General features: G+C 37.3%; 1 protein-coding gene across 7 annotated transcripts in view; it reads right to left on the bottom strand.

Moving 5' to 3' along the window:
* adam12b (ADAM metallopeptidase domain 12b) overlaps positions 1 to 14,293 on the bottom strand; it is an 83,166-nt gene extending 68,873 nt beyond the window's left edge. For 3 of the 7 annotated variants that reach the window (XM_078932470.1, XM_078932474.1, XM_078932472.1), the window contains exons 1-2: positions 14,069 to 14,293; positions 13,813 to 13,963 (exon numbers count right to left, since the gene is read on the bottom strand). In XM_078932470.1, coding sequence (XP_078788596.1) covers positions 13,813 to 13,915 — 103 coding nt within the window. In that variant the 5' untranslated portion in view covers positions 13,916 to 13,963; positions 14,069 to 14,293. Of the gene's footprint in view, positions 1 to 13,812 lie in introns of all 7 variants that reach the window. The other 4 variants (XM_023963431.2, XM_023963429.2, XM_078932473.1 and 1 more) reach the window with 3 other exon arrangements.
* Between the last annotated feature and the right edge of the window lie 1,816 nt (positions 14,294 to 16,109).

The raw sequence follows: 16,109 nt of genomic DNA on the forward strand, positions 1-16,109 counted from the left end.
ATTTAAAATTCTCACATGCTAATACATTTCTGTTCATTAACCAACTCCAAGGAAAAGCCAGGGAGTGTCCAAATAAAACTAGGTTGCAAAATGTGTTTTCAGACCACATCTAATTAAAATATTACTCGTTGGGCTATGGTAGCTCCAACATGGAGCAGTGAACTGTCATGAAACATACATGCAGGGATAGCTAATTTTCTTTCCTTGAAGACAGAAACATAAATGATTTACAAAAGTTAATGTAAGTCTGAAAAAAAGAACGTTTTTGAGAAAACGTAAGATTTTTGAGATGTTTAACATGTGTCCTGAAATGAAAAGTTGAAGGTTTCTTTGTTGTCTAATCTGTTGGAATTAAAGATTTCTGTGACTTTTGTATTTCTAAACATTATGTCCTTGGGTCGACTAAAATGGGTTGATCCCTCATAGTTTCTGGGCAGTGTCAACAGCCCTTGTGCTTAGCCTATGTACAGGACATAAAGTAGAAATCAACACCGGATCAGTCATTTACAAAAACGAGTTCTGCTTGGATGACTACTTTCCCACTATATCTCTTTAAATGACCTAAAAACCAAATCTCATTTCTGTAAATTCTTTGGCCACTGAAGACCAGCTCCAGAATTTAAAGGCAAACAAAAGTTGCAGTTCCTTAAATGACCACTGGAGGCTGGTTAGTTTGAAGGGTTGGGAGGTAAAACAGCTGGTTTCATTTAACAAAAAAACTATTTTTTGAGTAAGATTATGGGCTTTGTCCAGCCAAATTGTCCAGTTTCAGATTGCTGTTGAGTTGGGGAAGAGAATTTGAGACAGTATGCTTGTCCCACTTCAGGTTTCATTAATGCTGTTCAAAATCCAATCATGGACTTCAGAAATTATTGAATGTCTTTTCTGTAAACTGAAAATTGGTTAAGTTTGAATGACAGACTATGTTTCCGTATAATGACACTTGTATAGTAAACAGTGAAAAAACTAGAAAAAAAGTCAAGCTGGTGTGGTGATTTAAGAATTTGTGTTTACAATTACTAGTGTAAAAGGAAGGATCTAAAATCCATCCGTTCACCTTCTTCCACTCAAATTTATATGTTAAGGTGGCAGTAGTCTAAGCAGAGATGCCCAGACTTCCCTTTCTCCGACCACTTGCTCCAGATCCTCTTGGGGGACCCCAAGGCATTCCCAGGCCAGTGGAGAGGCGTAGTCTCTCCAGCGTGTCCTGGGTCTTCCCCGGGGCCTCCGCATAGTGGGAAATGCCCGCAACACCAGGAGAACGTCTAGGAGACATCCGGACCAGATGCCTAAGCCATCTCAACTGGCTCCTCTCAATGTTGAGGTTAAGCGGATCGACTCTGAGCTCTCTCCAGGTGAGCGAGCTTCTCACCCCATCTCTAAGGGAACTCATTTCGGCTGCTTGTATTTAGGACTTCATTCTTTCAGTCATGACCCAGAGCTCATGACCATAGGTGAGTATTGGAACAAAGCTTTATGACTTTGCTTTCTGGTTCAGCTTTCACTGTATATTAGAACAATATTAGCTTTTTTGGCTATTCAATGTGTGACACAGCGGTAGACCTATCATGTGAGAAATGCACATTAACTGGAGTTTCCTGCAAAAAACACTGCAAAACTGGATGAGATAAAGTTGTCTGAATCTCTTATCATAATTACAATTACTATAAAAGCTTTCAAATTTTACAAAATTAAAAAAAATGAAATGATATGTAATTTGCTACACATATTCTAGTATTCTTTGTTTTCAAACTATACCAGATGAACTGAACTGTGCTTCAATGTGTCAGAAACAAAGGACTCTCAACAAAGAGAATGCTAAATGAAGTCACTCTAAAATGCATGCATAGATGTACTTTAAAGGAAGATTGACATCTTACATAAATCATACAGAGGAACCTAAGAGCTCATTCAAGTGACATGATCCGAGATATATATATAAAAAACAACAGAAATAGACCAAACAGAAGCTTCTGACAGCTGCAGGTAATAGGTTATTAAATCTTTCTTTTCCAAATGAAATCGAGTATTACTTGCACATTTTTCTTTCTGAATCAAATCTCTTCCCCTTCAGTACATCAAAAGAAACATTTTACAGCTTTTATTAAATGTATCCTGAAGAATACTTTCTATTAAAACTGAACTTGCTGACACAGCTGAATTTTGAAGGTAAAATCTTTACTACTTGGCAGTTTATGAAATACAGTCCAACACTTAACATCGAAGAAATGATTTTCTACTCAAACAGGTTAAAAATATATATTTTTTCTAAATGGCAGATGACTTTGTGGTATAAAGCCGTCTTGCAAAGCATTCACAAAAATCATTTCAGATGTGTCTAACACACAACACTTTTGCATTTTATTTTAAATAAGACAGCTCCAAAAATGAGTGTTGTTTAGTTAAATTGATTTTAATAAGCTGTCGTTTACGTGTTTTGGTGCATAGAAAATTTTGCATAAAGCCACAGGAGAATAGCAACTTTTGTGATTTAAAAGAAAAGGAACCTCTTTTACATTTGTGTACTTTAAAAAATAGAATATTTTTGGGTATTGGTGAAATTGTATTTGCTCTGTGAACTTATACTGAAAAATAACACAGTAATGTGAAATTTGTGCATTACTTGCTAAAAATAAGTATACCTCTTACTTCAATATTTTAGAAAAAGCTTGAAAGAATGGGGTAGTAGTTTTTTTCATAAATACTTTTTTAAAGATGTTTTATTCGCAAATTTTTTTTTTAAGTGCATAACCATTAAGACTGCTTGGCATCAGTTGAGGTATAATTGTAGGAAGATTTATTTTCATATGGTTGAACATTGATCCTGTGCTGTTGTGAAATGCTAGGTCTCCTTTGCATTGCAGACAATGCACCGTGTTTCTTCAATCTAAAATACTCCTGTCGTTTTGACAGCTTTTGTCATTTCCTTTGCCGGCCTTGATCTATTTCTCCATTGTTGTCTGTTCTTTTTTTCTGAGTCGTCCTTCAACATTTTTGCCAAATATGCCTGAATAAGATTTGCAGGCCCTGCTCTGTGCTCTTTGAAGTAGTTAAGGTGCATCGTCCGTGCAGAAACATAAAGATCTGGATGTGGCTGTCTGATTGTAAAATATAGCTTTTTAGCCACATCTTTCATTAACCAAATGGATAATTTAGGGAAACACTCCTGTGTGGAACAAATAGCATACTGCAGGTGCAGACAGAATGCTGCTTAAAAAGTTGAAATAGAAACCAGACCTGCATGCACACTACTAGCTCCAACATATATTTCTAATGATTAAAATAACTTTTTAGGACACATGTTTAAACCTTTCATTTAAATCTGACTTATACCATGGTCCAGGTGAATATTCGATTCTGATTGGCTGCTGGGTGTGGATTAAGTAAGGGTTAATGGCCGAATAAGTAAGCATTATCACTTTTTAACGCACGCCGTAGAAGCCTGAACCGTCCGATGCGAAGCGTTAAAAAGTAATAATGCATACTTCGAAGGCCATTAACCTGCTTATACTATGGTAACTTACAAAAAAAAATAGTAACCAGTTTTTAGTCCTTAATTCTTGTTTTTTCCCCAATGTGGATCACTTTTCTCACAAAAAGCGGACTATTTGATCATTGCGTGGTGCGGCGAAAAAATACTCTGCGTATTGACTGCACCACTGCTGCAGTCAAGATTCGGCTATATAAAGCGATATATATCTGCTGATCTTTCCGATGGGTTGAATAAAGCATCAGTTCAGAGAGAAAGTTCACCTCTTACCGCTTGTTTTTATCTAGATGATGAAGCAAAAGGTTGTTTTAAAGAAGCCGGCGCAGGGATTCAGAACATTTAGGCTAGGTGACCAGAACTTCTTTTTTCGCCTTGCGGTTATCCTGTGGTATATCACTTTTTAATGCACACACAGCAGCCAATCAGAATTGAGCATTCACCTGGACCATGGTATAAGAAGTGATAATCCTCAGTGTTAATGCACACCTTAAAAAGAAGTTCTGGTCCCATAGGCTAAATGTTCTATATCATTGACCTGGCTTCTTTAAAACAAACTTTTGCTTCATCATCTGGACAAAAACAAGCAGTAAAGGCCCGTTCACACCGGGACGAATTTCGCCGGCGATTTTCGCCGACGTTTAACGCCTCGTGACTAAACAAAGGGCACCAACGAGAGTGTGCACACCGACGCGAAAAAACGCCACGCGTTAAAGCGTCAAAAAAAAAAAACGCCTCGGGTTCGTGCTTGAAATATTCATGTTTTCTTTGTTTGATTCTGACAAGCGTGTAAATATTTGCTCTCTTCTTCTGAGTGAAAAGCGACTTTAAGAAGCGTAAAGTTGCGCAGCGCCACCTTGTGTACAGGAGTATTTTTGTTTTACATTAAGCGCCATCTAATGTCAGGGAATGAAATTGCATGTTCACTCCACTCATCGTCAGCGAAAATCGCCTGGGTGTGAACACAAAAAACGTGGCGAAAAACGCTGGCGAATAACGCCTGGCGAATATTCGTCCCGGTGTGTACGGGCCTTAAGACGTTCTCTCTGAACTGATGCTTTATTTAACCTATTGTGACGATCAGCATACTGCCTTCGTTGGCCATTATTCCGTACTTGTTTCAGGTTTTGATGTGAATAGACTCAATGGGACCCATGCTTAAATTAATGTATATGCACACATGACTTTATAAGAATAATTCAACCAAAGGCAGATATTAAATTTCCTTTTAAAATGAAACTCCAATGTTTGTTTTAACTGTTGCACATTAGTGACTTCAAAATTAAAAAAAATGTGATCTGCATTCAGACTGAAGTTGCATTGAAAATGATCAGAGAGAAATCTGACCTAGAACCACATTTTCATGCAACCCAGTTTGGATTTTTAAAAATCATTCAATTTCACGTCACTTCAAATGTTTCAACAGTCCAAAAAATGGATTTGTGTCACTTTAGTCTGCAGTACACAAGCAGCCCAACAAAAGGATCAAAATGGTGAGAATCCAGCTATATAGGGTAACAAAATCCTATTTCCCCCAAATATTTAATACACAAAAACTGAAAACTAGTAATGATTTGTTTGATTCCTTTTTTTACCTTTGATTTTATTCTGCAGATGACACATACCGTTTAATTCACTTGACATGAATATGAAGAAATGTACATCAATGCACTTTCAAATATCAAACAAGAATCTTCAAGTTCAATCACCTCTAGTTCCCAGGTCTTTCTTTATTTGTTCACCTAATAAAATATTGTTTTTAAACCACCCTTATGTCTTCTGTCAGAAAGTCCGGCATTTTAAAGGCCAATGACTGAAAAGTGGGGCAAGATTCAGTCAACATCTCAAGGTAAATACACTGACAAAGAGGCGAGTGACCTTTCAAAAAAGTGAAATTATTGATGTCAGGCAACCTGGTATTTTAACCTGCAGTGCAACTGACTCTCACACCTCATCGGTGTAGTTGCATCAGTCTCCTTTCTTGTTTTTTGTCCGTTCTCTCTAGTTCAACCAAAACGTAATATTTCTATGAAAGGGTGGTCTCTCAGAGGAAAAGAAGCAAAGAAAGAATCTCTTGCTGTTCCAGGAAGTTCCTGCATTCTCATACCTTTCTCACTTTTTCTTCTGCTCCACTTCCATCCTCGTGTTCTTTAGAAAAGGGGGGAACTGATGAATGCATGTTTGCACTTTAAGCTTGCTGCTTAAAGATAAGCTGTGACAGGAGTGATTCCAAGTTCCCTCTCTTTTGACATCTATTTATTATCCTTTTTTTCATCTCTTCTTTCCGCTGCAAGGTAATGTGTTTTTCTTTTTCTTCATGGTAGATGAAATAGCCACACAAACATAACAGAACTTCACAAGACGTACGAAACAATCAATCAATGCAGTAGCGGCAGGTGCCTTCACAGCTGTCTTCAGGTCTGAATGATGCAGATTGAAGGGGGAGGGCAGCCATCATCTATCAAACACCTTACTTGTGAGGGATATTTAGGACACTAACCTGCAGCTCAGCTTTTGTACACGTGAAAACATACTTGTGCCAATTACACTGTCAATAATGTATAGAATAGCAGCAGGACTCTGTTGCTGATAATAGTAGATTTCTTGGGGGTCTGGCTTGAGAGCATAAATACGTTCATAAATATTGGGTTAGCACTATATAAGAAAAATTGCGATGTGCGATATTAATGAAAAATTAATATATGACTCGAGATACATGAACATAAAACAGACAAAAAAACAACAAATACAATGTTCCCATTTTACTGAAGAAGTTACATTTAAATATAACATAAATTATTATCCAAATGATCCTCGTCTTCATAGGAGGTGGCCTTCTAATATGAAAGGGGTCCATCAGATTGGTCAAATGCATAAAGGGCTCAATTTGATTTGTTTAATTCTTCAAGGTGCCATAAGACTGTTTTAGCAGGTGTGTAAACATTTAAAGTAACAATTTTTGGGCAATTTACACCATCTTTTGCGAAACTTGCATCACACAGACAGGATGATACATTTCCGATTTATTGAGCAGGCCTACTTTAGAAGCTAACCAGACAATCTTTCCAAAAAATAATCATTACCCACCAACAGAGGAGGGACAAAAATGTACTACATGTGGTCGGTTATGTCTAGAAATGAAAACAGAAGGTATGAACTTTTTATAATGAATCAATCAGACAGAAAATTTCAAAGGGAGAAGCACAATGGGGTTTTTAGAGTGTCATTGTCAAGATGCTGTCAAGATCTAACAATGAATGATAAAAAAAATGGAGGTTGTGGATAAAATTAATGGAAGCTCCCCACCAAGTTTTGGTGTAACATTTCTATTTGAAGCCCAAATGTATACCGATCTAAAGAAAGTTTTTTAATTTTAAAGTTCTCACACAACTTTAGTTTCAAAAGGTTGAAAGCTCATGTGGATTCTGTCATGGACGATAAGAAGTGAAGTCAGGTTCAACTACCAAACTACCAAGATATTAGTGGAAATTCACATTCGGAACAGTTTCTGGAGTCATGCCAGAGCATGATTCTGGCCTGTCTTGACTGCCCAATGGAATTGGCTCTAAAACGCTAAAATATGCCTGGCTACAGATGTGAATGTACTATATTTTACACTAGAAAGGGGAGAGGCTTGCCAGTCTCTAAAGCTATCTCATAAAATTAAAGTCATATTGATGTTTATCTTTATGGCCTGTCTTATGTAACACAATGTAGGTTACATGAAAGATTTCACATAACTAGTTTGAGCAAGGTGACATGCAAAAATGTCTCATCAGCAACTTCATAGCTGTGGAGAATCATGTCACACAAGTTAAACTGTTACAGTTCACCAACTATGAGTGCTTAAGTAAACTATCCAGTGGAACAAGGAGGGTAAATAAACCATTGGGAGTATATACAAGCACAGTGCATTTTGGGTAAAAAATAAAATGTGAGCCAAGTTGATTGCTATTCACTTTTTAACAAGGGGTAGCCACAGCAAATCAACTTTCACTGATTTGCACAGGTGACTTTGCAGAGTTTTATGCTGGATGCCCTTCCTGGCACAATCCTGCATTTTATCTGGGCTGGGGACCTGCACAGGGAGACCCAGACTTGGGCTCCCTTGTGGATATACATAGTTAGACAGTAGCACGAAGCGTACTTAAATAATTTTTTATCAGACACTGGTTTGTTTGTTTTTTATAAAACGTGACATGTTTCGGTGGAATACCTTCCGCCTTCGTCAGGGACGACCATGACGAAGGCGGAAGGTATTCCACCGAAACATGTCACGTTTTATAAAAAACAAACAAACCAGTGTCTGATAAAAAATAATTTAAGTACCCAGTATAATTTATAGACACAATGAACCTCTTTGAATCAGTAGCACGAAGCGTCTTGCTCAAGGACCCACACTGGACGAAGTTCATTGTGCCCCCTGGGAAATCAAACCCTGATTTCCTGTGTTCCAATCTTGCACTTAACCATCGAAAAAATAAAATAAATAAATAAAAAGCTAGCAAAACCGACTTCCCTGGGGAATTTCTTTTGTTTTGGAGCTCTTTGTGGTTACTTATGGAACCAACCAATTTCATTCTACTTACTCACTTTCTCAAAATATTTCAAGTCATTAGTCAAAGAGTTTCCTTTCACTTGTTCTGGAAAAACAGATCCAGAAATGCATTTTTGAAATTGCAGCCCAAACAAAACAAAAGAACAATACCGATCTTGTCAGGAACTGGTGGTGTAGGACCCAAAATAAGAGACTGGTCATGGTGGCAGAAACCTAAACATACTAAACAACACTACTGACAATCATTGAAATAAATCAAGACAGCAGTGGATGATTGGCAACCTAAACCTGGTGTCACTGACAGAAGAAAAACAGCAAACACAACATAACTAAAACCAAGTACCCAACTGTATAACTAAACTAAAGCACTCAAACTTCACAATCTATCATTTACTTTTTTCTAGTAAAGACTATTAGTGTTTAAATATTAACTGTTAGAAGTTAACCCCTGCTGTGTTCATTAAGCACTTTTGACTGATATTTAAAATTTCACAATCATTTTGAGTCAGTTGTGTTTGAAACAAATATTAGCATAACTGATTTCTTTGCCAGTTTCTCAGGTCGTTTTTATTTGATGATACTTATTTGTTCCTTGCAGATTAAACTAAAGCTCGGATTTACAATAAGTGACCGTGAGGTTACATCTGAATGTACCATCATAAAGTGGCACATAGATTTAACTTTACTGCTTAGTGCTTTTATGCAGAGGGGAAGGTGATGTCAGGATTCACAAAAATCTGAAAAGACGCAAGCTGAAAAGCCCACAAAAGCCCCCACCTTCTCACAACCAACTTAGACTGTACTCCTTGTTGAAGGTTGCTATTGCTTTGACTGATTTATCTTTTATTGTTGATCACATCAATAAAGAAACTTGAGTTATTTCACTCTGGACTGTCCTTCATTTGCCAGTACTTTAGAAATTATAAAGGTTTTGTATATATTTAAGCAGTTATGAGCCCACAATGGTCCATATCATTTTGAAGTTCCTAATGTTAAATAAGAAGGAAAAAAGAAGGGGAAAAACAAACAAAAAAACAAACAAACAATAAATAAAATTGCCATTAACCAACCTAAAAGCTTTGCAAAGATATCATGGCTAAAACTTTGAATAAAAAAATTCCTAATTCTAAAACAAACAATTAGGTTTGTTCATTTTTATCTGCAACTTGAAACATGAAAACACAGTCATTGTCAACACTTCAATTAAAAAAAAACACGCTTTCATGAAACCCCAAAAGCTTCCTGACTTTGACATAAAACACTTTTTTTAAACGGCACATCAACATTTGACATATACAACTTTTTTCTTATAGCCTTTGTTTCCCTCCTCTTCTGTTTTTTTTTTTTTCATGTGATTCTGCTTAAGGCCCCGTGTAATATGTGGGCACCAAACGTTTCTATAGCGAGTTATAGTCTTTGATTCTGGTTATGTTGACCTCCAATACATCCTCTAGTTTGTTTTCTGTGATGAATAGTGACCAGTAACACTTCCCAGTGGGAGGCTTTCTAAGTGGTGCTTGTCCTTGCCTCATAAACAACAAATCAATGCCGGTCTGTCCTCAAAATGTCATACGACCGTCACCCAGAGGATTGGAAAAACAAACTAGAATGAGGTTGTTTCTGGAAAGATGGATATTCTCTTGGTTTTCTCCCACTAGACTAGTATTTCAACACAGATTTTAAGACAGGTTTGACTTTGCATTAAATTATGCTAAGCAGTTTTTTTCTCCGACTAATGTGATGTTAGAGACATTTTTTGTGTTTTAAAAGTTTGCAAGTACGTTTTTACTTTCATCTTTTTATTCTTAGTACTGGTCTGTAAAAAACAAAAAGTTGGTCCAATCTTTCTCATTAATTTAGCCTGGTGGTGCAGTCTGACCTGCTGATATCCTCAAATTAAATCTATTTCCATTTGACTCTAATTATTTATTGAGTTTCCGAAAGCCAGATAATAAAAAGAGAGTCAGATCCTCAGAAAATCAGATGATATGGAAAGAAGAAACAAAGAGACAGAGATAGAAAGACATGGAAATCCTTGTAAACCTGAGCTGATTGATTTTTTTTAACCTTCTGGGGCTGCTGTTGGTTTTGCTGTAACACTTTAAGATCTGCTCCAATAAAAATAAAGTTTTTTGTGTATTTCACATGTTCTTGTGCATTTCACTGATGTTGGACAACTATATATTGAAAATTATGCTCAAAGTCGCATTGCTGAGTATGTTTTCATTCAAATCATTGTGAATCAGGAGCAGATGAAAAAGAGCGTATTTTTGACGTAGGAAATAACCTGGGTGGGCCACTAGCTCCCTGCTTCACTTAGCCTGGGCTCACACTAGCAGTCTAGCAGCAGATGACTCACATTGGCTATGCATGGCTACAGTCCTGCTGCAGCCCAAGCTTTGTCTTTTTTGTGGTTATCCTTATAAAAAGGATGTGCATACTAGTATCTTAAAGGATGGGGCGGTTCTGGACCTCTGTGATTAGCCTCTCGTCATCCATGATGTTAAATGACAGATATGACACACTTTGTGAGCCCATGTCAACGGAAATAATGCAATATTTACACCACGGTGAAAACATATGGAGTACAGCGGAAAATAGGTCTTATTTTGAAAAATGTTCCACATTAACTTTTCACTAACTCGCATTATTTCCGGTTTAGGTCGTTCAATTTGCCCCAACTTCACAAAAAAGTGCTCTGGCTCGCTCCGGCGTCCGGACAAAACCTTAAGCCAACGAAACAGATTCTGAGCTCTGGAGTATGTGTGCATTTCTGATTATTGAGACTGAAATAACTCCATACTGGAGAGACCGGTACCGAAGCCGGACCGGACAGGATGCCGTGTGAGTGCCTCTCACACTTTTCCGTTACGTAAATACTCTGGCGGCTGCACCGGAGCTGGATTAGATGCAGTGTGAGCCCAGGGTTAAACCGATAGCTCTCAGCAATGGGGAGGGGAAGGGGGGGGGGGGGGGGGGGGGGCAATGTTGCTCGGTGCCAATTTGGATTTGGAAATTGTTTAGTGTAAGCAATCAAAACAAAAATAAAACTGAACTAAGCAAGCAGCAGATATATACATATTTACACAGATATATCAAATGATAATTAGTCATGACATTGATTGAAAAAACACATATACAGACAAATACATCCACACGATTACTAATGTCAGCAGCACACCTTTAAGGTTTTTCTCAAAGAAGTCCTATTTTCTGATGCACATCTTCAGTAAGCACCAACGCATCAGCATTTGAAATCTGGCCAGGTTGCTGATTGCAGCTGAGTGCTGGCAAGCTCAAAAATAATCTGGCTCTCAAAGTCAGTCAGCTCTACATTATGTCTCCCTGCCGGCATTAATAGTATGACTGACAATGGCACAGTTTTTGGGCGATACTGATTTAGGCCAAAAATCCATTTCAGCCTGCAGCACTCATGCTAGCTTTGGGTCATAGTCAAACCGTAACACTACTCCAAATTTGGCTCAATCTGGCAACGCATTCGTCACAAATCTGGCTTAAATTGAGTAACTATTTGTTCTGGATTTAGGGCACGATTAAACCAAACCATTAAGGCATTACAGATATTCACGGGGGGAATATGCAGCTCATCTAAGGTATGTTTGTTTTTTCCCCAAAACATGCATAAATGTATTAAATTGCTTAATATGTACATGGTAGATTTAAGAAAAGCTCCTTTCACTCATCTATTTCAAAGAACCTTGGAATATAAAAGTAGTTTGTCAACTGTTTCCTGTAATGAAAAAAACAACAATAACATACAGTTATCTTATACTAAATCCCCCCTTATTTTTCCATTACATTTTCTTTTTGGTTGATGTGACTGCAGGAGATCAGACACGTAGGATGAAAGTGTTTGGTACTCTGAGTCCTCATTCAAATGCTAAGTCAAAACTTTCAAAGCCAGTCACATTCATAAGAAGGGAAACCTGGGTTTGGGGGGTGACAGACGGTTTTTGGATGTGACACATCTATTAGCAAACTTGAAATCTGTCCATACGTCTCCTAATGTCGCATTGATTTTCTTAGGAAAAAAAAAATCCCAATAATTGTTTAAATTGTATTTCTCTTAATTAAAACACATCTTTCAACAGAAGGCAGATTACCATTGTGAAGAAAACAAACATTTGTCTAAAAACATTTACAGTATTTGTTAGGTGCGATTTATATGTGATTTTTAGAATTAAATAAATAGCAACAACTACTACAAAAACAACCAGAGGACACTGCCTATGTGTGCATCAGTATTTGCTACTGACAGCAACACAGAAGAAGTGTCACTCTGGCTATTTCCAAATTCCCACCCTAATCTCTATGTAAAGGATGTCGGACATGGCCTCTGTCTTACACCAGCCTCTGTGGTATTTCAAAGCAACATAGAGGATGAAGACTCCAACGGATTTAGCAATTTGTTGTTGTATACAGTTTACTTGACTTGTTAGCATGTTTTTTAGGGTTATCTTAAGAACTGTTCATCTGTCATTTATATGCATCAATGTGTTACGGTAGTGAATCATGCATATATTCCGTCTACTATTGTTATCTATTATTATGAATTGCCTGATGAAATGTCTGTTCATATTTTTTTTTTTATCAGAATTTTTCTGGCTGTTGCAACTTACACACCGGAAAGACTTACAGTCCAAGAACTATTGTGTAGCTTTAATCTTTGTTGTTAGCAAACTGCTTTCCACTGTAGAAACATGGCCAGCGTCTGCCTCATTGCTGTGCATGAAGTCTGATTAACTCCATCACAGGTGGAACCAGTTAAGATAACGGGTCCCTTCCAGAAACTTCCAACTCCAAGAGGAGGCAGAGGAGCCTCAAGAAGAAGTTCTTGTGTTAATATTCCTCATTTAGCACTCAGTATAGAAAATAAACAACAAAAAGCATAAATATATTTATATATATATATTTTAAAAAGGAACAGTTTAAGATGAATTATCACATTATTTTTGACAGCACAGCCTAATTTCCAGTGGACAGACGCCATGATAAACATTTGGAGTCGATGTCCTGCTGACCTAAACAATAGCACCCTCTCATAAAAAGTATATTTATTTATTTCCCTGCTTTCATACACAAACTATAACCCTCTCAATGAAAGTTTCAATGACGGCATGCCGAGTTCCTGCAAACACGCTTCTGCAGCATTTGTCTGTCTTGCCAGCTGCTTTGTCAGCATTCCATTAAACATGAGACATTTTGCAAAAAATAAAATTATGAAGTTTTCTCCAGAATGCACAGAATTTCCTTTTGACAGCTGTTTGTTCCTAATTAAAGCTCCCTGTCGCCTGCAAATACCCAGGAAAAAAAAAGAAAAACAGCTTTTAATCCACTTGAGTATTTTTATCTGTCATTACGCCTGACATTGTGTCTTTAAATCGCACATGAAAGTATCTGGCTTCCCACACACAGTCATCTCTGGCTTGTTAATTTAGCAGATTCAATTTAGATATAGAGAACAGAAAGAAAAATCCTGTTTTGGTTTGGTGTTTACAAGGCAGAGGTGAAGCTGCATCCTCTTGGATGTTGAACTCATCTGATCATCCTACAGCAGCACACACACTTCCTTTTATTGTTTCATCTGCACTGAGTCTGATCTAAAAAAAATCTGTTTCCCTTTTGTCTTCCTCTGATGAGAAACAGCATGAAGAGAGTAGGTCCAACAGGATCAAGAAATCTCAAGATGAAATGAAATAAAACAACTTTGCACTGACTGACCATGTTTTAAATAAGGAACACTCACCCTCTTTCAGGCTGTAAACCATCTCCATCTCCACGGAAAGGCACCAAGCGTGGAGAGCCAAAAGCAGAGCGGCAAAGTTCTCTTTGCGCATCCAGCTCCTCATGTTTGGGCTTCGCTCCGATCAGCTGCGCCAGCAGATAGTTCAGAGATGCTGGTGAAGACAGTTCAAACAAAATCGGGGCTCTTCCTTCCAGACACCGAGAGAATTCAGCGAGCTGTCACTAGACAGGAGGAGCTGTCACAAACTTTTCCTTACCAGTCTTAGAGCAACCGAGAGGAAAAACGCACAAGTACGCGCACTAGAGAAATATTGTTATTATATTCGAGGGGTTTCTTGAAATGATGTTTCTCCTAGGTTAAAAGAACGAGAGTGAAGGCAGAGGATGAAGGAGAGCAAAGAGCAGCAGCAGCGGACTCTCCATCCCCGCTCGTAACGGAGAAGCGACACCAGCCATGTGCGCTGTGGACTCCGCTGGGTCCTAACGCCGGTCTAATCAGGCGAATATTTCATTAAAACTGAAAACGTCTTAAAAAGGATGAGTATTAGAAATTAGAACATTGTTTTATATATCTCAAAATTCTGCCAAGTTTTTTTAATTTACGATTTTTTTCCTCATAATTCGTAACTACAGAGATTTGCAAGTTCGAATAACAAACATGTCCTTATCTCTGAAGTGCTTTAATTCTTTTTTTAATTATTTGCTTAATTTTATTGTTTACGTTTTTAAAATTTCTTTGTATTGTATTTGTATTTTTTCACCAGTTCTCAACTATTTGAAATTAAACGTTTGTAAAATGTTTTGCAAAGTTTTTAATTTACACATCTTTGTCCAATATTAATAGACCAAGGTAAAATTGAACACATTTTAAATAACATGCAACCTCTTAATGAGTTTTCTCAACTGATACCTTTATGAGGGTCTGTGCTGAGCACAAGTTTGGGCAGGATTTGTTTTCAAAATAAAAGTATAAGTAGGGTCTATAGACCTGTTTTTAGACACTAAAGAAACTTTTATTGAAACTATTTATTATTTATTATTTTATTGAACAAGTCCTGGTACTATACATAACAAAAAAAAAAACAATTTCCACACTTCAATGATAACATCTTTGTCTTAAACATGTTTATGATTATTGTTCCTTTATCAGTGATGGAACCAAGACAAATATGAATGAGCTTTCTTTAGAACATTATGGACTGAGGAGAAACTATCAGGCCTTTGAGAAAATCGACTTATTTAGGCTTATACAACAAAAACGAGCTTTTTTGTTGCTTAACAGCACCACAATGAGTTGAGATGACAAACTTTCCTCTAATCAGTCTCTCCAAGATACAGAGAATGCAGCCATAAAAACAAAAACAAACAACGAGTAGAACAAAATACAGATTTTAAGTTTGTGTACTTAATTATTGCAGTGCAGTGGATATATTTAAGTGAAATCTGGGTAAATTGCTATTATGAGCCATGGAAAGTTAAATAAAAAAAAGTTATTTTCTTTACATACTACAACTCTTTGTTTAGAAGTTGCATTGCTCATTGACCATTTGCACATAGATATTTTTGGCTCCTCTTTTATTTCCAGGCAGAGGAGAACGTTGAACTATCTTGGGGAGATTTCAACCTCAGTTAAAAAAATAAAAAAATCAAATAACCCAATCATCCTATCTGTGTGTCAAAACATATACCAGTAAATGAACATTCACCAGAGTCTTTGCTCTGGTCCCCTCTGTGCTGTGTCCTGGACTACCTGGTCCAGTTCAGTGTAATCTATTTTTATGTGTCTGTGCTGCAGGCAAAAAGTCATAGATGTCTACCTGCAGCACTTTACATCATTCTATTTTTCTACAGAGCAACACACCACATAAAACAAAAACCTGTTTTACCTCAGATGACCCATGTTTGAGTCGTGTCCTTAAACACTTTCAACTTTCTCAGAAAAAGATTTCCTCTCATCCTTGTACCGATCCAAATGTCTATGACGGGTTGAACTTCAATTTTATTTTTTAAACAGTCCAAAAAAACCTCTAAACAAACAAAAACACAAAAAACTGCTGGAAATAATCATTTTTAGGCTTTAAGTTGAAGTATTTGCTCTGGTTAATAAACCTTTAATCAGTGTTTATGCGGAAGTCTGGTTTTCACTCTCAAACTACAATATAACATCATAACCCCAAGACAGCAGAGACAGTAGAGCCAGTAAAGCCTTGGAGCACATAGATTTCATTGTGCATAGATTGCACAGTGACACAGACACAAGGTGCCTCAGAGAAATGGAAGCCGCCTGACAAGAGCCTG

The sequence above is a fragment of the Oryzias latipes genome, chromosome 15 (genome assembly GCF_053564925.1).
Source record: "Oryzias latipes strain Hd-rR chromosome 15, Olatipes_Hd-rR_3.1".
In the NCBI taxonomy this organism is placed as follows: domain Eukaryota; kingdom Metazoa; phylum Chordata; class Actinopteri; order Beloniformes; family Adrianichthyidae; genus Oryzias; species Oryzias latipes.